At 44.2% G+C, this 21,472-nt stretch overlaps 1 protein-coding gene across 2 annotated transcripts in view; it reads right to left on the reverse strand.

The window, feature by feature from the left end:
• Nucleotides 1-21,472, reverse strand: part of SPTBN2 (spectrin beta, non-erythrocytic 2) — a 994,900-nt gene that overhangs the window by 265,979 nt on the left and 707,449 nt on the right. For both annotated transcript variants that reach the window (XM_086938557.1, XM_086938558.1), the window contains exons 16-17: nucleotides 18,199-18,955; nucleotides 6,110-6,312 (exon numbers count right to left, since the gene is read on the reverse strand). In XM_086938557.1, coding sequence (XP_086794683.1) covers nucleotides 6,110-6,312; nucleotides 18,199-18,955 — 960 coding nt within the window. The remainder of the gene's footprint in view (nucleotides 1-6,109; nucleotides 6,313-18,198; nucleotides 18,956-21,472) is intronic.

Below are 21,472 nucleotides of genomic sequence, written 5' to 3' on the forward strand. Positions count from 1 at the left end.
TATTTCCAAGGTAGGTGCTCTAATTTCCATACGTGAATATTAGTAATATATGTTACCTGATGCATATAGAAACAACTTAAGTACAGTATTAATGATGTATAGAAAGGAAAATATTACTTACCCTGTAAGCATCAGTTTGTGACATGTAATGATGTAAATTCACATGCTGTGCATTCTCTTGTCATCTAGTGTTGTGCGTGGATGTTTGCAAGTAGTTTTTCACCCAAAGAAGTCTTTCGTGTCACAAGGTACAGTGACTCCACTCATGATTGGTAATGTGCATGAGCATCGGCTTCATGTTTTTTACCACCCAAAGACAGGAGACTTAGATGGAGCATAAGGATACAGGAAAGATGACCATTGTATAGAACAGGAAATGGAAAAGGTAGAAAGGTGTCTGCAAAATCCAAGTGCCTCCGGGGAAGATGGTTCCCACATACAAATCTACAGTACTCCATACCACAAACAGATGCTTACAGGATAAGTAACATTTTCCGTTTGTGGCATGTATAGCAGTAGATACACATACTGTAAAGCAGTGCTCCTGCATGCGGTACCTTGCCCTAGGGCTACTTATGACAGCTTGGCCAAATGTTGCTTTTTGGCTGTCTAAAACATTCACACAGTAATGTTCGGTGAAAGTGTAGGGGGTGGACCAGACAGATGCTTTGCACATGTCAGATATAGGGATATTGCCTAGGAAAGCCATAAAAGCCCCTTTTTTATATGTCGATTGTGGACTGGGAGTGAAGTGTAACAGGTCTGTATACGTTTGACTTAGCAAGCGTGTAATACTGGATTTAGAGAGAGTACGGCCTTTGTATAGTTTTGAGATAGAAACAAAGATGTTGTACCTTTCGGAAAGGCTTTGACCTATCAATATGTTACCTGAGTTCTCTTTGACATCCAAGGTATTCACAGCTCATTCTGCTACAGACTTTGTCTGTAAGAAGAACATTGGTAGTTCTTTGGTTTGATTCAGGTGAAAGCTAGAAACCACTTTGGGAAGGAAACTGGAATCTATCCTAAGTGCTACCCTATCTGAGTGGACTTGGAGGAAGGGTTCTTCAAGGCTAAGAGCTTGTAGCTCACTGACAAGTCTGAGAGAGGTGAACACTACTGGAAAACTACATTCCAAGAAAGAAACTGTAAGGGACATGAGTGTAGCGGCTCAAAGGGGCGTCCCATAACTCTGGTTAGGATAATGTTGAGGTTTCACATTGAGACCTGAAGTACCCTGGGTGGGATAACCTGTTTGAGTCCCTCCAAAAAAGCCTTGATAACAGGGACCCTGAATAGGGAGATTTGTTATCAATTTTGAAGGTAAGAGTCAGGAGCCGCCAGAGAAGCCTAACGGAGGTGTATGCGAGGACTGATTTCTGAAAGTGGAGAAGATGCAGACAGTGTCCTGGATTGCTTCTTAAAGAGGGGTAATGTGTGTAGGAAAGCAGTAGTGCACAAACCTCTTCCAGTTGGAAGCATAGCAGGCTCTGGTTGTAGGTCGACATGCCTCCTTAAGGACAGCAATACTTTCTGAATGTAGATAGAGATACCGAAACAGTAGGGCTTCACTAATCAGATTGCAAGGTTGTTCTGTTTGGGGTTCATAAGCGTGCCCTGATTCTGGGAGAGAAGATCCAACTAGTTAGGCAGCTTCTTGTGAGGCACTGGGGGCAGCGCGAGGAGGGTGGTGCGCCATGGATGCCTGCCCAGGTTGGGGTTCCTAGGATGAGACTGAGGGATGTTTGCAAATGCCTGTGAACCACGAATGGAAGAAGTGGGAGAGGCGCAAAATCGCAGACAAATATCCCTGACCAGTTCATCTATATTGCCTTGCCGATGGACTGCGGTGTGGAAGTTTAGATGCAAATTTTGGGCTGTTTGGGTTTTCTGCAGTAGTGGACAGTAGAGGTACCTGAATTGTGGAAGTACGGAAGTAGGACTTGGGGGTTCCAACTCATGGGCTTGTTGATGCATCCAGCTGAGCAGGTCTACAAAATTGTTGTCCAATCATGGAATGTAGACTATGAGGAGATGCACCCTGTTATATAATCGCCAACCGCTCTGAGCTGGCATGGACAACAGCAGGGACTGTGTGTTGCTCTGTTTTGCAGGTTAAACATGGTTGTTGTGATGTCCATCAGGACTAGAATCCCTTTGTGTTGAATGCGAGGTAGGAACGTTTGGACGGCTAGCTGAATTGCTAATTACAGGTGGTTGATGAAGAGGCTCCATTGGTTGGGCATCCACACCTCTTGTATGGCCAGCTCTTGAATATGCACTCCCCAACCAGTGAGCGAGGTGTTTATTGTAATGGTCATTTGCGAAACTAAGCCCAGGAAGGGCCGCCCCTGCAACTGGTTGTTGCCATTTCACCACTGCAAAGAGCGGTGAGTATGGCCCCAGATCAACACTAGATCATCCCCTGGGGCTTCCGCTTGAGACCACTGTACTGCTTGGCACTTTTGCAACAGATACATGTGTAACCTGGGATGTGGGACAATAGCAAATGCGCATAACCCGTCTGAACATTAACTGGTGATCTGGCTGAAAATGAGGATGCAGCGCTTGAAATGTTTGAACTCCTGCTGGGCTGGGGAATGTGTTTCCCACTCAAGAGTTAATTAAAGACTTGAGAACAGGTTGTAACTGCAGGGGCTGGAGGTTGGACTGGACAGCATTGATGGTAAAGCCTAGTCGATGCAGGAGATGTATGGTGGCCTGGGTGTGCCACTGCTGCTGTATTTTGCTCTTGATTGGCCAATCGTCCAGGTAAGGGAACAAGTGTATCCCGTTCTTTCAGAGGTGAGCGGCTACTACAGCAAGTCACTCTGATCACCCTGAGAGCTGTGGTCACTCAGAAGAGCAGCACTTTGAGCGAGTAATTCTAACCACTTACCACAAACCAGAGGAAATGGTGCAGGGTGGATGGGGATGTGGAAGTAGGCGTCCTTCAGGTTGAGGGCAGTCATGAAGTCGCCTTGTTGTAGGAGCGGTATGACATCCTGGAGTGTTACCATGTGAAAGTGCTTGGACAGGATGTACTTGTTGAGGGGCCCGAGGTTTAGGATAGGCCTGAAGGACCCGTCCTTCTTTGTAATGATAAAGTATGGGGAGTATAACCCTTTTTCCCCAGTGATGTGGCGGCACAATTTCTATGGTCCTCTTGCTGAGCAGTGCACAGATCTCCTCTTGGAGCAGACGCAGATGGCATCGGGTCAGTTTGTGTCTGCATGGGGATATTTGGATGAGTTCCAGACAGTATCCCATTGCAAGGATATCTAGAACCCACTGATCCAAAGCAATCTCTGCCCATTGGGGCAGAAGCCCCTGTAACCTTCCCCCTACAAGTGGCTTTAGCCCTGCCACAAACTTGTATGGGGTGAAAGGATCCCAGCCTGAGAGGGTCTGCAAGGCATCCATTGCTTTGCTTGTCTCTGTATCCTTATGGATTTTTCCAGCATCTGATCAACTTCTGGGCCGAACAGATACTCGCCACCAAAGGGCAAATTGACCAGATGCTGCTGAACCTCTGGTTTAAAACCAGAAACACGTAGCTAGGAGCGCCTGTGAAGAAGGATACTGGTATACTGTTATTCCAAGGCGCACCTGATGTTGATATTTGAGATAACGCTCCCCTCCACTGCCATCTTCTGACCGCTCCTCTTGGACTGGTCTCGGAGGTGATGCAGAACCTCCTCCATCTGGTCCCAGTTGGCACGGTCGTACAGGGAGAGTAACCAAATAGAACTGGTGACACACCAATGTGCAGCAGATTGGGCTGCGTCTCTATTCTTACTTGCCCGGTCCAGTTGGAGGGGAATGCCCCTTGCCTTGTGAATGCACAAGTTTCTGTGTTGTCTGAACCACTAGGGAACTGGTTGGCAGTTGTCCATTGAAGTAAGGAGGGTAAGAGGGGGGAAGCTTTCAACTTTTTGTCCACCCTAGTGGTGATGACTTGCAACTCGACTGGTCCCTTTTAGAGGTTAGGGGCTGGTTTGAGCATCCTCTTAAGCATCAGGAGGTACTTCATGGACCTCTGTGTTGCAGACAATTTGCATGAAGAAATCATTCTCCTCAGGCTGCTTATGCTTCTCAACTTGTTAGTAAGCAGCTGCCCTCTACAGTTCCTCATGGTAGGCAGTAGTGACATCTGGAGGGGGAGGCTTGGCCGGAAATAGTTTTGGATCTGTGTCCTGGGGTCCACATCAATCCTTCCACAGGCTGTGGGACTGTAAGTTTTAAGGGGCATCATATGGGTCATAGAGGGACCTAGGACTACCCTCCTCCAATCGACCCTGAAATAGGGAAAATCTGAGGGGCCTCTGTCAAAGGGTCTACTGGTAATGACCGGGAGATTGGGCATGGACATTGTGGTGAAGTGGGCAGAGGAGGAGGGGTGAGTGTGGAGTAGAGGTAGGCATAGCACAGAAGGTAGTAGAGTTGGGCTCTTATCATGGAGACATGACTTTTTAAGTGCAGAGGAGGAGGGTGGATTTATGCCCACCACAAAAATCAATTTCCTCTTCGGAAGGACAGAGTCTTTTGCCTGGAGGGCAGTCCCAGGCTGAATGTGAATCTGTTGCTGCCTGCCATCAAGCACCTCTTGAAGGCATTGGAAGATGGGTTGATCCTGATTGTTGGAAGCAACAGAGGATGCTGCTCTGAATGTCTGCTTTCTCAGCGACGAGGACATCCAATGGCCTTCCAGCACAGAGCCAGACTATTGCTCCAAAGGTTTCGAGGGTGTCTTAAATGTCAGAGCAAAAGAGCCAGTTGAAGTCTAAGGGCATGGCTTGGAGGCATGCTTCAATGCCGATAAGTGTATATGCGTCGTCTCAGATTGGTATCTCAGTTACAACCTTGGCTTTGGGGCAGTGGCGGACCGGAGCCCTCATGGATGGTTTGTGAGCTTGATGCCCGACCCTCTCAGGGGTCGATGTTGGACTTCCGAGTGGTGTTAAGAGATGGGTGGCGGGATATCGATACTAACTGCAGCCGTTTTTGTAGATGGACTCTGTGTGGATGGAGGCTCGTCCCCATCGACTTCAGAACCCGGAGTCTTCCTCAAACTCAGATTCCTGAGACTCAGCAACGGAAGCCTCTGGCTGTTGCTTGGCCTCAGCCTCCTGTTCCACGAACAGGTCTGGAGTATCTTCTGATCAGTGGTGCACCATCGATGCCCATGCAATGCGATGATCCAGATGGTACTGTAGAGTCTTTGTGCTTCAGAAGGCAAGGCCTTTCCATTGCAGGTGCTTTCTCCGATGCAGAGGAGTGGATTGAGACCTGAAGGAGCCAAACCTGTACTGGGCGTTGAAGTATTCAACAGCGGAACCGAAGCAGATACGAATCAACGCGTGAAACAGACATTAGATACACTATTTATTCAACTGACAAGGTAGAGAGAACCGAAAGAGCCCAGCGAGAACATGCTGTGGCATCGAACCGGAGTGGCGGAAAAAAACAATCTAACATTCAAGCCAATGCGTTGCCAATCACCAATCACAGGTGGAATCACTATACCTGGTGACTCGAAAGGCTTCTATGAAGAAAAACAACTTGCATACTTCTGAGCCCAACACGAGATGGCGGGAGTATGCACAGTATGTGTATCTACAGCAACACATGGCAAAAACACAAGTGTTTGTTATAACTATTGTTAATCCATCTGCAAGGGCAACTGATACATCAAATTCAATGCATCTCACTCATTAGTCCAAGCTAGTTCACTGGAGCCTACACCATGCCTACTGGCCTCAGCAGATTTTATCTGTGTGTTACCTTGAAGGTTTAAGCACTTTTACTAAAGCCACATCTGCTGAAACTCTTCAAAACTGTCACAAATGCAGCATGTACTTGTCCAAATTAGATCACTGTTGGCACCTTCGCCCACATTGGCCCCACATTGTTCACTGCAGCCCCATTGCTCCTAACTGGGTTTATGCAGACACCCACCCTGGGGCCAATTTGCCACTGCAACACCATGAATACCTATTGGTTCTATCTGCCCTGCTCTGCTCCAGCCCTTAAAATCCTACTTGCCTCAACAGGTTAGCTGAACTATTTCTGGTCCTACTGGTCATAAAAGGTTTATCTGAGCCCTTACCTGTGGTCGATGGAGTCCACTTTCTCCTGGATTTTGTCTGAATGAACACTGTCCTCCAACACAAGCTTCCGACCAGAGTCCAGTAGCCCCTTGATCTTCTCCTCATTGGCGTCCATGGTAGTCATGAAATCCTCATGCTTCTTGATGGCAGCCTCTGCAGCTTGTAGTGTGCTTGGCATCTCTGTGTGTGATAGCACATATTCCTGCAGAAAGAGCAAGACCAAGACAAGTAATTCACAGACACTCAACCTCAACACTGAGACAGCACATTTTTATAATCCAAGCTTGTGAGGTCAGTGAGAGATCCTGCTCTAACAAAACAAACTTAACCTGGTGAGAAAATACTAGAACATATGCAGTTCGTACTAAATGTCAAATTACTATTGGGACAATTTGCAGAGATCATGCATTATTTAAACTAATCACTAAGAAATAGGACATGACAGCAAGCAGATATCCTGATTTCCACTCCATCTGGTCAGCCAACATCAATTACCTACACGTCCTCCCTGGTCTACAGCTTCTTTCTTTGTCCTTCCAGAGTGCTGCTACTTTCAAATGTCTATCCATGGGTTTTCTGAACTTAATTTACTTTTCCTGTTCCCGCTATTTCTCCTGAGGGGATTGCACCCACAGCAAGACTTGCAATAAATAAATGAATACCTACTAAAACACAAATAAATAGAAAACAAATAAGCAGTGCAGGGGTTCAGTTTTTTTCTTGGGACCAGACTGAACTACTGCTAAATGGGTAGGGTTGCCATAATAAGAGGATGACACCTAAAGCCTCTTTCTTCCACTTACCTTCACTTCCTGCCTCTAGCTCACTCTCACACATTCTTTTTCTTATCCCAACTTTCTTTATTTGTCATGACAGTCGGTACGTTCTCTCTCTCCTCCTTTGCCCCTATGCCGACTTGTTCGCTAGTCATCAACCTTTGATAATGCAAAATAGGTACCAGACCCCAGAAATAATTGCCTCTACCTACTACCTTCAACCACCAGCACAAAGGAAGCACTGGTAGCAGGGTGCATTCACCAATATTTCTGTAGAAAATAATCTTCTAATGATATCCCCAACGCTAGCCAATTGATTGTAAACAGCACCTCCACCACCTCTCCGTACGTTATGGTGCAAACATTGCAACTATAACATCGAGCCTAAAACTAAACTTAGCACAGGATCTGTATTTTGTATTTGCCTCCAACCACATTATGCATATTTCTCCTTTTTGAACTAGTTAAAAAGTACTGTTTAGGGCCTTCTACCTGTTGGACCTTGCACTTATCAATATTTCACTCTGAAAGCTCTGCAAATAGTCTGGACTTGATTCCAAATTTACATAGAGATTTACATCGGTCCAGATACTGTGACTCTTTCATGAGGTGCCTTTGCAGACAGCTTCTTATCTACCCTCCTTGGCCAAGAAACGATGAAGTAGTGGTGCAAAGTTGGCTTGTAACCAGTTTCCTGAGCTTGCAGTTCCTAAGAATTATTCTCATGAGCTGGTATTGCTAAATAATTAATCCTAATGTTCAGCTTGCACAAGCTGCTGTGCAATCAATCTTCACAGCTATTATCGTCTCTTCTTCTACTACTCTTGCTTCCCTACAGCAAGGAATTGGCAGTTTGGTAGAAATTCAGTTTGTGATATGGCACGCCCTTTTCTTCTTATCCCAGCTTTGTTGTAGCCTTCCGGTTTGTTGTGGTGGTGGGATCATAGATCTTCTTGTCTTCTCACATTTCGGCACTTGATTGTGTTTTTTCTTCTTCCTGTTAAGCACGGGACAAATCTTCCTCGATGCTCTTGTACTACCGTCACCCCACCCCCCTCCAATGTTTGGACAGACTTCTATGATTTTGCTGCTTCCGGAATTTTTTTATTTTTTTATTAGAGAATACATTATATATAAACAAATCCGCATTTGAGCCATTGATATATTTTAGAAAACAATGGTTTTATCTTTTGGCAACTGTGAACCCCCACTTAATCATTATTGGAATCCAGGGACCCTCACAAATCATTATTAGGGGAATAGGTAAGAGGTGTGGTGCAGCGTTCAGGGCGGCTGACTCCAGAACACGGGGGCTCACAGTTTGATCCCGGGTGCTGGTGGCAGGTTAGCCCAGCACCATGTGACTCTGGGCAATAGCTTGCTTCATCTTCCCGACGGCCCCCAGCGCTGGGACACCTCACTTAAGGTAGCTGTGCGCTTTACAAATGCTGGTATTTATTTATTGGAATCCAGAGACCCATGTCTAAGTAATTTCGATGATATGAACGGCAAAAAAATATACAAAATTATGGAAAAAGCACACAAACAAATACACAAATAATACAATATTTTATCTACTTCACAAATAAAAGTTTTAAAAAAAATCAAACTTTCAATGGGAAGGTTGGAGATTGTCTACATTCAATTGAGGCCGCCCGTCGCCCATACAATATTCTGTTTACCGGCTCAAAAATGTAATCTGAGGATACCAAATTAATTTTTAGCATCCAATTTCAAATCTTTCAAATTTACATACCATTTAAAAATTGCCATATTTACATTTTGCTTCTTTACTTATATACACCTTATTTGTTTGTTAATATTATTCAATTTTCTAAGCAGTTGCGGATCTCTTGAGTAGGCAACACAGACCCCCCAAGGGTCTCCAGACCATAGGCTTCAAAGAACTGCATTGCATCAGGTGTGGAAAACTCAATACATCAGCAAAATATAAAATCTATTCAACATCACCAGCTGATTCCATTTAATTTACATTTTCCATAATAAAATTAGGAATCAACAGTTGGATCTTAAAATGACTCCTAATGTTTTCAGAAATTCTGACCTGCCTCTATTAAGATAGAGTGCAATAATTCTTTAAATGTTACTGTTAATATTATCAAGCCATTTCTTAAGAGTGGGCACATTATCAAATTTTCATTGTGTCATAACTGGTCTTGGTGCTAATATTGATATAAATATTATTTTGACTGACTACTTACTTAATACACCTAATATGTGTCTAGACTCTAGAGTATCTCGTTAGCACTACTTTGGAGTCTGAGTGGAAAAGGATCCATATTGAATGAATGGAACTGGTTTATAAAATGAATTAGCTCTAAAGGTATCACAGACTTAGATTAACCTAGAGGAGGGGAAGGGATACACTTGAGTGAAAAGACGTTTTTAGTAGTTTGCAAAATGAGTTCTGGTTGGAGTTAATATAAATGTGAGTGGCAGAGCATTCATTTTTTTGTGGAAAGGTAAGAGAAGGATCTGCCAAAAACGCCTGTCGATTCATTTTAGATGTTGTTACAAGAGCATGTGATGCAGATCCTAAGTGACGAGAAGGGTGCTATTTCCTGATTTTATGCATCTTTTATGAAGGCTAATTGGCATAAAACAAAGACCCTTGAAGATGATCCTCTTGGTGGCGGGGAACCAGAGTAGAACTCCTAGGCAGGGTCGGATGTGTTTTTTATTGGGGAGGTCTAGAATTAGCTTTGCCACAGTGTTTTGCATGACTTGGAGTCTTTAAGAACATAGGCTGGTGTACCTAGTAAAAGGGCATTGCCATAATCTATTTTAGAGCTAATCAAAGCCTGTATAATGTTTTTTCCTGCTGGAAGGAAGCAGAGAAAGAATCTTGTGGACTATGTTAGAGATAAAAAAAAGCGTCTAAAGTGACACCAAATCAGTAATAACGTCAAAATGCAAAACAATAAAAATCCCAAACTGAATTAGAAAAATAGAGTAGAATGTAATAAACAAAATGACAAAAGTTCTATATGGTGAACCAGAGATAATCATTTTTAAGTTGTAAGTAGATATAGCACAAAGAAGCATAAAGTGGCAATTAAAGTCAATGAGTGAGATAGATCAGAACCTAGGCACAATCTGATGCTGACCACATGGAGCACAGGTCAAAGACAAAAACCAGGTTTAGTCTGCTCAAAGATTCTACCTTCCCACTTTAGTCATTTAAGGCCCAATCCACCAAAGGAGCACCCTTCTGAAGCCCCCAGGACATCAGGGGATGAACTGAGTGACCCATAGAGGCCAACAGGGTGCCAAGTTCAGGTTCAGTTGCCACTGGTCAGCTGGGCAGTTTAAGGAAAAGGTATCTTTTAGCTTGTATTGTCCTTGTAGCTTTAACAGGAGGTCAGCCTTATAACCCTTGCGCACACTACTTTGTCCAGGGTACAAAAGGGAGAGCAGGCTCAGTCCTTTAGGGCTCTTTCAGGTCAGCAGATCTAGTCCTCTTCTGTTCTTCCTCAGTTACAGAACATGATCTGCAGTGGGTGCATGAAGGCGCCATATTTATGCCTGCCAAAAGCTAATGGGGGGCTGGGGAGAGTGGAATGACTTCTGGGCATGCCCTAACCAATGGGGTAAAAGTTCCCGGGGTCACCCTACCTACTTTGGGCATTTCCAAGATGGAAATAGTCTTTGCCCATTCTCAAATTCAGCTCAGAGGGCTTAGTGATGTGAGTGGGGAGTGTGCTATTGTAATTCTAGTGTCCGCCCACCTTGAACACCAAAATCCAGTTTGACAGCAGCCACTGTACCCCCAATAAACTCAGAGAAAGAATTTTGGGAGAACAAAACCAGGTTTATCAGCAACTAGACAGTGGATATATAAAAATTGAGTTGCCATCCTGTTCCTATCCTTTCAATTGTGCCTCCAGTGTTATATGTAAAGCCAGTCGACCTAGCAAGATTAAATACTCGAGCAAGATTTGATTTTGCAATGTCAAAAAGAATGTCCACAGCCCTACCCTTCTTCTGAGCTCAAATAAGTCATTCCTGCCCATTCAGGCCGACCTGTCAATCACAGTAACCTTTTGTGCAGCTCCTTAGAGATATTTCACACCTATTCAAACGCTAATCCCTGGCTGAGAGAAGTGAAACAGCAAATGCACATTAGGCTTCAAGAGCTTCAGGCAGGTTAACAATAACTTTCTAAAAACTATTATTCTTAAATATGTATTAAAATTCAACTGCAGTGATGAATTGGATTTTTATTACCTATTAAATTAAGTTTTTATATTTTTAGCTAGTTTCATTTCAGAGATACATTATTCGTAATGTACTCTGTATGCTGTTTTTCTACATAGGACAGCTATGACTACTACAGTGAGAGTATCTTTTGGGTGATAATCACTATACAGATATGCAAGGATATATTAACATTTAATTACTACATGTCCTACTTTTAAATACCATGCACCATGCACCCTGCCTAGTGGGTTGTAAGGCCATATTTAAAAGGGAGGTTTTGAACTGTCAAATGGGTTTATTTTGACAGGTTGAACTGCAGTTTTTGCCACTGTCGCAGTCCGGCTACAATAGTGGACGTGAAGCCATGCACTGGATGGCACAATAGCTGCTGCATTCCAATAGTGGCATTGTAACGGGGTGGGGGCGCCTACCTCGCGTGACTGGTGGAACCCTTACCCTGCTGACCATCCACCGACTCCTTCTTTACAGTCTGAACGGTGGAAGGAAGGACGATGCGAGCCGGATGACGAGGAGAACAACAGCAGCTCCTTTAACTGGGCGTCCTCCAGAGTGACCGGATTGGAGAAAAGCAGGGAAGTGATGTACGTTGGGTGTGCGAGCACCCCGGAGGAGGAGAGACAGGCGGAAGCAAGCGGGACGGAGGCGAAACCGGAGAGAACGCGGAGAGAGTCAGCCCGGAGGAACATCCCGGAGGGGACGGAGAGTCGGAGGACGGAGGGAAGCCAGGAGGCCAACGACCCTGCGGACCGCCGTGCCACGCTCCCGAGGGAGGAGTGTGGCTGTCACAGGTACGGCGGCGTTGGGCAGCCTGGTTGGGGAGGCGAAGCGATAGCGTGTGAATAGTGTAGATAATCCCTGTTTGTTCCTACCCTGTGTTGCTCTCCGTTCCCATCCACTCTCCTACTCTCTTCCCCGTTCCTCCCCTTTTTCCCCCACCTCCCTTGTACACCGAGCACTGTATATATATCAGAAGGCACGACTCACTGGGTTACCCTCACATACCCCGGACCCCCCCCCCCCCTCGTGCAACCCCCATTGAGGACTGGACACTAACGGCTTCCCTCTCTGTTGGTCTCTTGCATGCACCGGAGCCGGAGGCAGCTGTGAGAACGTCCTATCTACGCCCAACTAAGGAAGGAGAAGACCACCGCCACGTACCCCAGCGTGTTCGCCAGAGAGAGACTGACACTTCGAAATAGAAAGACGTTGATGTCTAAACCTGCTAGAGAGATAAAAATAAAGCCGTCTTTAACCCCACTACTTGGTGTCACGGTCGTCCCTACTCCCACGCCTACAAGCATTTAACTTTCAGGCCCTGGGTATATATGCTACCATATACTAGGAACATATAGGTAAGTTAAATATACCAATTAGGAATATGGCAGTTTGACCATGTTTAAAAGGGGAACACAGGCACTTTGCTACTGGTTAGAAGTGAGTTCAAAAGTCAGAAAAAATATAGGGCCCAACAAAAGGTGAAAAGTCCAGGATGACTACCCAGAAAAGGCAGATTTCCTGCATCTAGGTACAGTTTAACCATAGCTGGAGTCACTAGTTGAGATTTAGCATCTGAGAGTCAAAGCTTTAATTTCGATAGAATTCTGTGAGTAAGTAGGGCTAATTATGTTTATTGGTTATGCAACTTCCCCCAGCAATACACTTACCAACCCCTTTAGGTCCAGTTGGTTTCATCTGCAAACCCTACCCTCAGCTCAACCCTAGGTACCTGTGCAACTGAGCAGCAGGGCTTACACTGAGGAACAAGTAAAAACACTTACAGAGCACTAAAACAATTGAAGAAATTGACACAACACTCTAGAAATCAGAAACCAACTTATAAAAATAGACTATACTTTTCTAAGCATTTAGACACTAGAACGAAAAAGTACCAAGAGAGGTTTCTGGAGATATGGAATTTACAAGTAATAATAAACCAAAGCATTTTCATTCAACCGCAAACAAGCCTAGGCAAATTCAACAAATTTGATTGACTCTTTCAAACTTTTTCAAGGAAAAATTGGGTAAGTGTCAATGTGGTTGGGTAGAGCACTTTCAGGGACCAACTTCAGCTAGGAGCTAGTGAGGGGTACCAGCAAGGTCCTTAGAGACAATTAACTCCACAGAATAAGTAGTCCTCAACCAGTTCCAGACACTATCCGAATTGCAATGGATTTCTATGGAGTGGCCCTGATACAAGGGATGAAGGACAGTGAAAATGCTTCAAGGATGCTGTGGACGTGACACAGTCGTTGGGGTCTTCCTACAGGCACTCCTCTGTCCACGAAGATGGTGCAGGGACCCTGGTTGCATGATGGACGTCCCAAGAGGTCCTCTCTGGTCTGGCTGAAATCCAGTTGCTACTGGACTACCAGTCGCACAGTGTTGCCGTCACAGGTCAGGCCAGGCCAATCCTTCCTAGGTCAATAACTAGCCCTCTGAGGGTCCCAGCAGCTCTCAGATAGCACTCCCAGGCTCAGCGTACTCCAGTGCAACTCTGTGTGTTGAGTCTTGGCCCCTGGTGCTGCACGGTGGCTGTGTTAATGGTATGAAGAGTTTGGGCTACCAACTTGCCACAACAGGCTTCTTCAGCTGTTGTGTTCCTGTGCTACGAACAGGAGGCCAGTAGGCTGGCCCTTAGAGTCTCTTAGTTTGACTGGGCTCTGGAGACAGCTTCTCCTTGACAGCACAGAGCAGGCAAAGTCCCTCCCTTCACTAGAGACCAGGTGCAGTCTTCTAAAGGGGCAGCCTCTCTTTGCAGGTCCCTGAATGCAGCAGCGCAGTCCTTCTTTGGTCCAGGTCGGTTCAGATCGGAGGTCTGGGTACTCCTTCTTTGCCCGGAAAGTGCCCTCCGGTCAGGATGTGGTTTGTGGCCAAAAGGCTACCAGGGTCCCTCCCAACTGGTGACCAGAACCTATGGAGCATGGTATCTGGCTATCCCAGGGTGTACCATTCTGCCCACTCCCAAGATGGCGATACAACCCTCTTTGTGTTCAGATCTCACTAGCACGGCCTGGGGTCATCACCGAATGCCTATTATCGAGGAGCGCAGACTCCCTGCGTGACTCTCGATCTCTCTCCTGTGACTGTATTCCCTGTCTGGTGTACCTCCATGATATACTTATCACAGCTCAAAAAAACAACACCATGTTCCAGAACATGAAGTCACTTGCTAGACATAGAGTATTTAATCCTCAGTTCAAAATATGGCGTGGCACCTAAGTCAGCTTTTATGAAATATAATAGGCAAATGACAATTGTATTAGCTGTCTCTTGCTTCCTACTTTCTATGTGGTGTGTAAGTAAGTCATGTTTGGGCCTCAACTTTTAGACTCAAGCTGACACGTTACCCATATAGGTCATGTCCCATTTTATTGTATCTTAACCACCTAGGCCTGAAAGAGATCTGTTTCAATGGGTTATAGCAAACATGATGTTTTATTCTTGATGGTTGGCAATTTTCTATGTAATTAAGGATTTTACTGGGCAATGCCTATTATATATATTGTATGGTTTTAGTATATTTTAATAGGGCTTATTTTATTTTGTATGCCCTCTTGGGAAATTTGAGGAGGCCTATTTTTTAGTATTTGCAATCAAGGACCTCGCTGACAATCTGAATGCATAATTTTTATACAATTGTTTTAACTTACTGTATGGTTCTATTGCACTTGCACTTTTATGGTCTATTGACCGAAGTAAAATATTCGAAAGAAAATGGTTTTAAACTAGTAATTTACTAATGTGACCTATCCTACGAATACCTCAATGGCCTAAACACGGCTCAGTTACTTGAATATGTGTATGCCTTTACATTTTAATGCACCTTAATTTTAAAACAAAAAGATTAAATAATAGGTTTATTAGTCTCTCTTCTGCTCTTTCTGTACAGCTGTTGTTCAAACTACTGAAACTACAAGTTAATCTTTCCTGACACACAGTTGTTGATGCACTGAGTACATCTATCTCACTGGACTGGTGTCACTTTAAAAGAGCAAAACAAGGAATAGATTTACTGTGCCATGTCTTCAACAAGATCCTACATGTTTACGGAGCATGTTCGTGGATCGGAACATGCAGTTGCTGGATCGAAGGCACTCAAATGTTTGTAATCTGCTTCTGAAATTATTTTTCGAGGGGAAATGTCTTACTGACTAGCTTTCGATTTTTAATAATTATAACAAAAGATAACAGGTACTGTAATTTTGCAAGACAATAAACAGTAGAGCACTCAAACCTAATCATCTATCATCTCAATCTCCCAATATAAGAAACTATTTTATTCATCATAAAGTTCAACTGAGATATCATGAGAGACAGACCCAAACATTCACCCAACTCTATCACTTAGTCTGATGGTTTTAGAGTAGTGAATTAGAAGCACTTCTGGATATCAATGAGCAGCTACCAGCTGCTGGAGCGAAGGGTTGTAGGCACGCACTAGTTAAAACTATCCTGACAACACCACAGTTACATTAACAAACTGGGATACCTCAAATTAACTTTTCCAATGCCTGCTTGGGGAGGTACTTGCCACATACTCAGTAAATACCTTTGCACAGCAGAAGTGAACAAATTGACAGTTTCTCTAAACAAGAAATGCCAAAATCCATGTACCACGTTTGACATGCATAATACAGTTACTACTCCATTTCAACATTCTTCCAGTGTATAGTAGGTCAAGAAAATTATATTTTAAACCTGTATTTTAAGGAATTTATGTCTCATTGATTAGTTTATCAAATTAGTAATATCTCTAATGGTTCTTGTTCGGCTCCTGCTGTCCATTTAGAGAACACTCTACACAATACGTAGATGCCATTAGACTCAGGGTACAGTAATGTTGCTTAAAAGGGCCTGTTTAAAAAATATTTTATCTGCGGTATATCACTGAATACATTTTTCTGGTGTACTGTTTCTGAACATTTCCATACCTGCAGATACTTAAAATGTATGCATTGAATAAGAAATGCCATCTGCAATTCAACAATGGTAAAATTGTTTTTTTAGGCAGGAGGTTCCTAATACAACGTAACAAAAGAGTGAAACCAGAGATTCTGAGGATGCATGCTTTCCAACATGAATGTGAGCAAGCCTGTCTTCATACTTTAAAGATAGACTGCACCCGGCAGTACTAAACGCAAGACAGACAAGTAAAAAGAAAGAATGGGACAGAATTCACTGTTGCCAAATACACTTCCCAACGTTGCCCATTAAGCATACTGGAAATCTGTAAGTCATGAATCTGCAGCATCTGTTGCTAGTCAGTCACTTGGCTGCCTTTCAGCTTTCTTCCATTCTATATTATATTGCAGTAACACTCTCACACATCCATTAAGTGAAACTTCTCTTTATCCAAGGTCCTAGCAAAGCCATGGAGCCATCAGTGCCTGTCCAGGAGCAACTGACAAAAACTCCATAAGATGGTAACCTCACACAGCTGCACCAGCCTAATAAGATATGGAGGTTTAACAACGGTCAGTCTGGAGTCCGCTCTGCTACACATATCTTCAACAGTATAACATATGTAAAGCAGGGATATTCTTTTAAAAAAGGAAGCAAAGATGAAGGCCAAAATGGCACAGGGTGATATAATAAACTTAGCCCAACTCTTTAAAGGGAGTGGTAGGTTCTACTACATCACCTCAAGGATTACCTTGATTTAGTCACAAGGGTTAATTTCTATAAAGAACCCTAGACTATAGTCAGGGTTCATCCCTAGTTAATATTTCTGTTGACTCTCAAGAGTGGAATGGAAGCCACTGAAAGTAATATTTAACACCTGATTCTTGAGTCTGTAACAAGGTAGTTAACCAAACTTGGAATCCTTGATTTTCCTAATAAGTGTTTCAAGATACAGACAGATGTGAAAGTCTTTCAACAGAGAGTTTCTAACACATCAGAACTTTGCAAGACTGATAGAAGGACAAATGCAATGTTGCAATGGTGAAAACAAGCTTCTCCATTAGTCTCTAATAACAACTTACCCCATCCAAGGCATGTGGTGCATCTGTAAAAATCTGGTAATCCAGGAGTGTGAACAATCCAAATGGTTGCTAAATATGTATGTGAACAATCCAACAACCGATTGAAAAATAAGTATGGTGGGTTATTGTTGGCTCTAATAATGAAACCATACTGCCGTGCGGACACTAGCATGGCAATATCAGCATTAAAAACTTTTCTTTCCTGCTCCTAATTCAAATGACTAATGTGGCATCCATATTTAAGGTACACAAAACAACATTATGTGGTTCAAATTGAACTCCTGCTGAACACAGCAATGATACTTATTTTTACAGCTCAGAATAAATGCTTTTTTTTACAGCTCACATGGATCAATGTTTCCTTTTCATGATATATATTCGTAAGACGTATTTAGAAGCATGTATTGTTCTTATGAAGTAGGATTGCTAATGCTACATAGCATAACATTAAAGTGGAAACCATGTTCATGGCTTAAACTAGACTATCTAATTTGGTTTGCATGTGTAGCTGAAACATGGAAGTGACCAAATGCAGTTGAGAGAATGATAAAGTACCAGTACTTAAGTCACACCTGAGAGCTTCAATAAGTTGAGAGTTATGTTGCCACATTAAAGCAGAGGTCCTCACTACTGCGTTCTCCTCTCACTTAGAAAGGTACTAAAACTACCAAGCATTCAGGAAGTTCACCAAATAATCGACTGCTGGAATATAAGCAGGAGCATCTTTTTTTCTAATTTATCTTTTCACCAAGCCTTGAATACGTGTTCCTTCCCCTTCAAGAAACACAGCAAAAGGTATTAATATAACTTCGGTCCATGCTTACTACTCATTGCGCACTGTGAGGCTGCGCACCCAGTGAGAAAAAAAATATTTCTTACTGCAAGGTTACAAAGAAGGGAATATCATCTGAAAGTGTTTAGTGAAAAGGATGGATTGAAACTGTAAGTAATAATAAAGATTCATACATACAACTTGACAAAGGTAGACACATTATACCTAAAAATGCGAGCTCCCTTTATTCAGATTAAACATTTGAGCCATCCCATGCCCCTGAAACCAAGCCCATGGTTACTTGTAAACTGTACCTGGTTGTTAAGGAATCCTTCCACTTGCTTTGTGTCACGCAGAAACATCTGAAAACTGTATGCCTGTGAGAGCAAGTTATGTCTATTTTCCCACATCTGTCCTAGCTCATTCCAACCAATGTCGAGGGCCTTCAAACGCTGTTGCAGGAACATGTATTGGGCATCTGTTTGACCCTGAGTGACCTGCTCTCCCATTTGCCTCATCCTCTGGTAGTCTTCCTTATAGTGGTCAATCTCGTTCTTGATGTTCTCATGCTGGGTCAGGAGCTTCTCAGCCTCAGTCAGATTTGAAGGAAAATCTTCAGAAGCAATAGCAGTCTGTGTTTTGGAAAGCCATGTTTGGAAGTCATCCAGGTCCCGTAGGAATCCCTGTAGCTTGCTGGCTTCACCCAGTGACTCTTCCCGCTTTTTCATAGTGTCTTTCAAGTCTTCCCACACTTCATTTATCTCCGATAGGCGGCTGCGAATGGAGCTGGCCTGTTCTGGATGCTCTGAGGCAAGTTTCTCAGCCTCCTTCTGCAGGTCATCAACTTTCCCCTGGATAGCTTCCAGATCTCGCTCCATGCCAGTAAGTTTGCGCTGCAAGGCCATGACCCCTGCCAGATCGTTACCCAGGCCCTGAGTGGACTCTATGACTTTTGTCTTCTCGCGCATCCAAGACTTGGTCTCGTTGCACTCCAGGTGGTAGTTTTGGATGTTTAAGGCAGAATTCAGAGCTTCTTTCTTCTCATCAGCCAGATGGCAGAACTGATCCCACCTGAGAAGATTCAAGTCAATGAGAAAATAAAGTGAAGAGTCAGTGCAAGTTACTGGGCAAGATGCTGTCTTACACACGATTACAAAACAGAATACCAGGCGTGGTGTTAGAAGAATCAAGGATCAACGAGAAATACTTAGCCAATCAAACAGTAGAACTAGTATTATACAGACCCCCCAGGATATAGCGGCATGGATTAGCAAATTTAGCGGCACAAAAATGTAAATTTAGCGGCACAAATATGGAAATTTAGCGGCAATTTTGCGGCATTTTATTTCGCCATTTTTCCTACAACAAACACAGATATCTTAGTTTTTTTAGTTATTTAACAACATGAAGCTATGTATATTTGGTTTATTTACAATGTAGACACTTTGTTTCCCTCGAAAAGCAAAAGACTGCCCGTCAGCAGCCCAGGGCAGCAAAACAGCATTACAGGCATCCTGCTTTGCGTGCGGCAAGACGGTGTTTAATATCGCGGTGTCAGCTCCTCCCCAGTGCAGCAGCTCAATTGGCACACCTTGCATAAAAAAAGGTTTGGATCTTTGTTGTTCCAGCCTGTCCTCGTCGCTCTCCTCTTCCCGCAGCAGGCCCTGAATATAGGCCGTGTACACAGCGCTATCTATCTCCAGCGCGTCTAGCCTCCGTCCCAGCCACTCCTAGAAGCCAGACGACTCCATTCCACACTGGGACAGTGCTCCGACTGCCGGCCAGCCTCGCCGCCTTTGCAGTGGATGACCTGTTGACAGCCACTGGAGCTGTATTACACACTGAGCTGTACGAAGCCTATGCTGGGAGTTGTGGATAGCATGCTCCTCTAGTCTACAGGGCACAACAGGAAGGATCCTGTGGGATGTAAGTAGCCGTGAGTCGGGGGATTTTGTGAGCTGCAAGATGTTGAGAGCTGTGGGTTGGTGGGAACTGCATGCGGTGTGAGATCAATGATGTTGATGCTGTTGTGATGTAGTGCTCGGAGCTGTAGGAAGCTGCGAACTACAGGATGCCTGGATTTCTGTGAGGTGCTGTGGGTGTTTGCATTCGGTGAGCTGTAGCATGCTGTGGACTGCATGTTCTGTAAGCTGTGGGATTCCCAAACTCTGTCATAGATAACTCTATCCACCACACATCCCGGCACTGCATTGCACCTCCACGCCCACTCTTCACTGCACAGCTCTCGTTTCCAGATGTGCATCTGTCACAGCTCCCTGCTGCCTTCACGGGTCTCGGTTCCAGCACACACCCCTGCACTGCATTGCACCTCCACGCCCACTCTACACTGCACAGCTCTCCTTTCCAGAACAGGGTTGCCAACATGGCATGGGTGCAAATTCAAGACGGTAAGGTTAAAAATTCAGGACAAAGGGTCAAAATTCAGGACAAAATGTGAATAAATGTACGTTTTCCAGACACATCATAGGAAGTTGCGCGATAGTATAGCCTTCAGCTTTCAGTACACGCACTTTTTTACCGGATGTGTGACTGGGCTGGGACCTCAAACTCAGCTTCACCCTAAGCTTTTCACGGATCGTCCAAAACCCATTAATAGCTACAGGAGGCTTTGTGTTTTTTATTGCCTCCTGCAATGTCAGTTCTCTGGCTAAGTAGCCCATTTGCAAGGTGTTGGAGGATAGATCATCTGGGATGAAAGATTCAATTATCACACAACGCCCACGAACGAATAGTCAGCAGACGTGCCTTGTGTTGTCATACTCTCATATGCACAAAAGAGAGACAAAACAAGAGGAATTTAGAGTGTAACGGAGAGAGAGCGTTTTATAATCTATGCAAGGCCTAACGCAGTGATAAAAACGAACTATTTGAGAAGTGCTTCACCTTCCCAGAAATGAAATCGGAATGAAATTAGAAAATACTTATTGTTTTCATTTTCAGGTTTGTTTCATTTTCCTAGCACCTTGAAACTATTCTTAATAACAGAGACTACTCAAACAAAATCTGAAGTGGAAAAATTGTATCTTGAGACTAGTTTCTATCAATTATTCAAATTTATACTCTAGCCCGCCAAGTCAGTCTTCTTCCATCATACAGTAATCGTTATCTAAGCAAACCGTAATATGCGAATTTCTTGAGCTTTCCAGCCGGTCCCCAAGGTGGGCCCCATCCTGACATCTTGGCCCGCCGTCAGGCCGATTTCTAGATTTTCGAAGAGGAGGAGGAAGGGGGGGGGGCGTACTCACTCCTGCCTGCCGAGTTCTCATGTGGTACGCGCGGTCTTTCGGGTTTCTCGCCCCCTGACCCGGTGTAATGTACGGCTGTGGGAGAGAAGTAAAGTGTGTGCACGTAGTGCTGAACACCGTCAGGCCCCCAGGCAGCAAACAAGTCTCTTGGGGCAATCAGACAAGGTAGATGGAGAGAGGCGGGCCGGTATCGGCAATGGAGCTAGGAAGCGTGGTAGGTAGTCAGGGGAGTCAGTCGTGCTGCATCCGCCTTGCCCTGGCCTGTATATGCGGCTGGAACCCCACCCTGGGTCCCAAAATCAGGTCTGTCACTCACCACCCA

Source organism: Lissotriton vulgaris, chromosome 9, assembly GCF_964263255.1.
Source record: "Lissotriton vulgaris chromosome 9, aLisVul1.2, whole genome shotgun sequence".
In the NCBI taxonomy this organism is placed as follows: Eukaryota; Metazoa; Chordata; class Amphibia; order Caudata; family Salamandridae; genus Lissotriton; species Lissotriton vulgaris.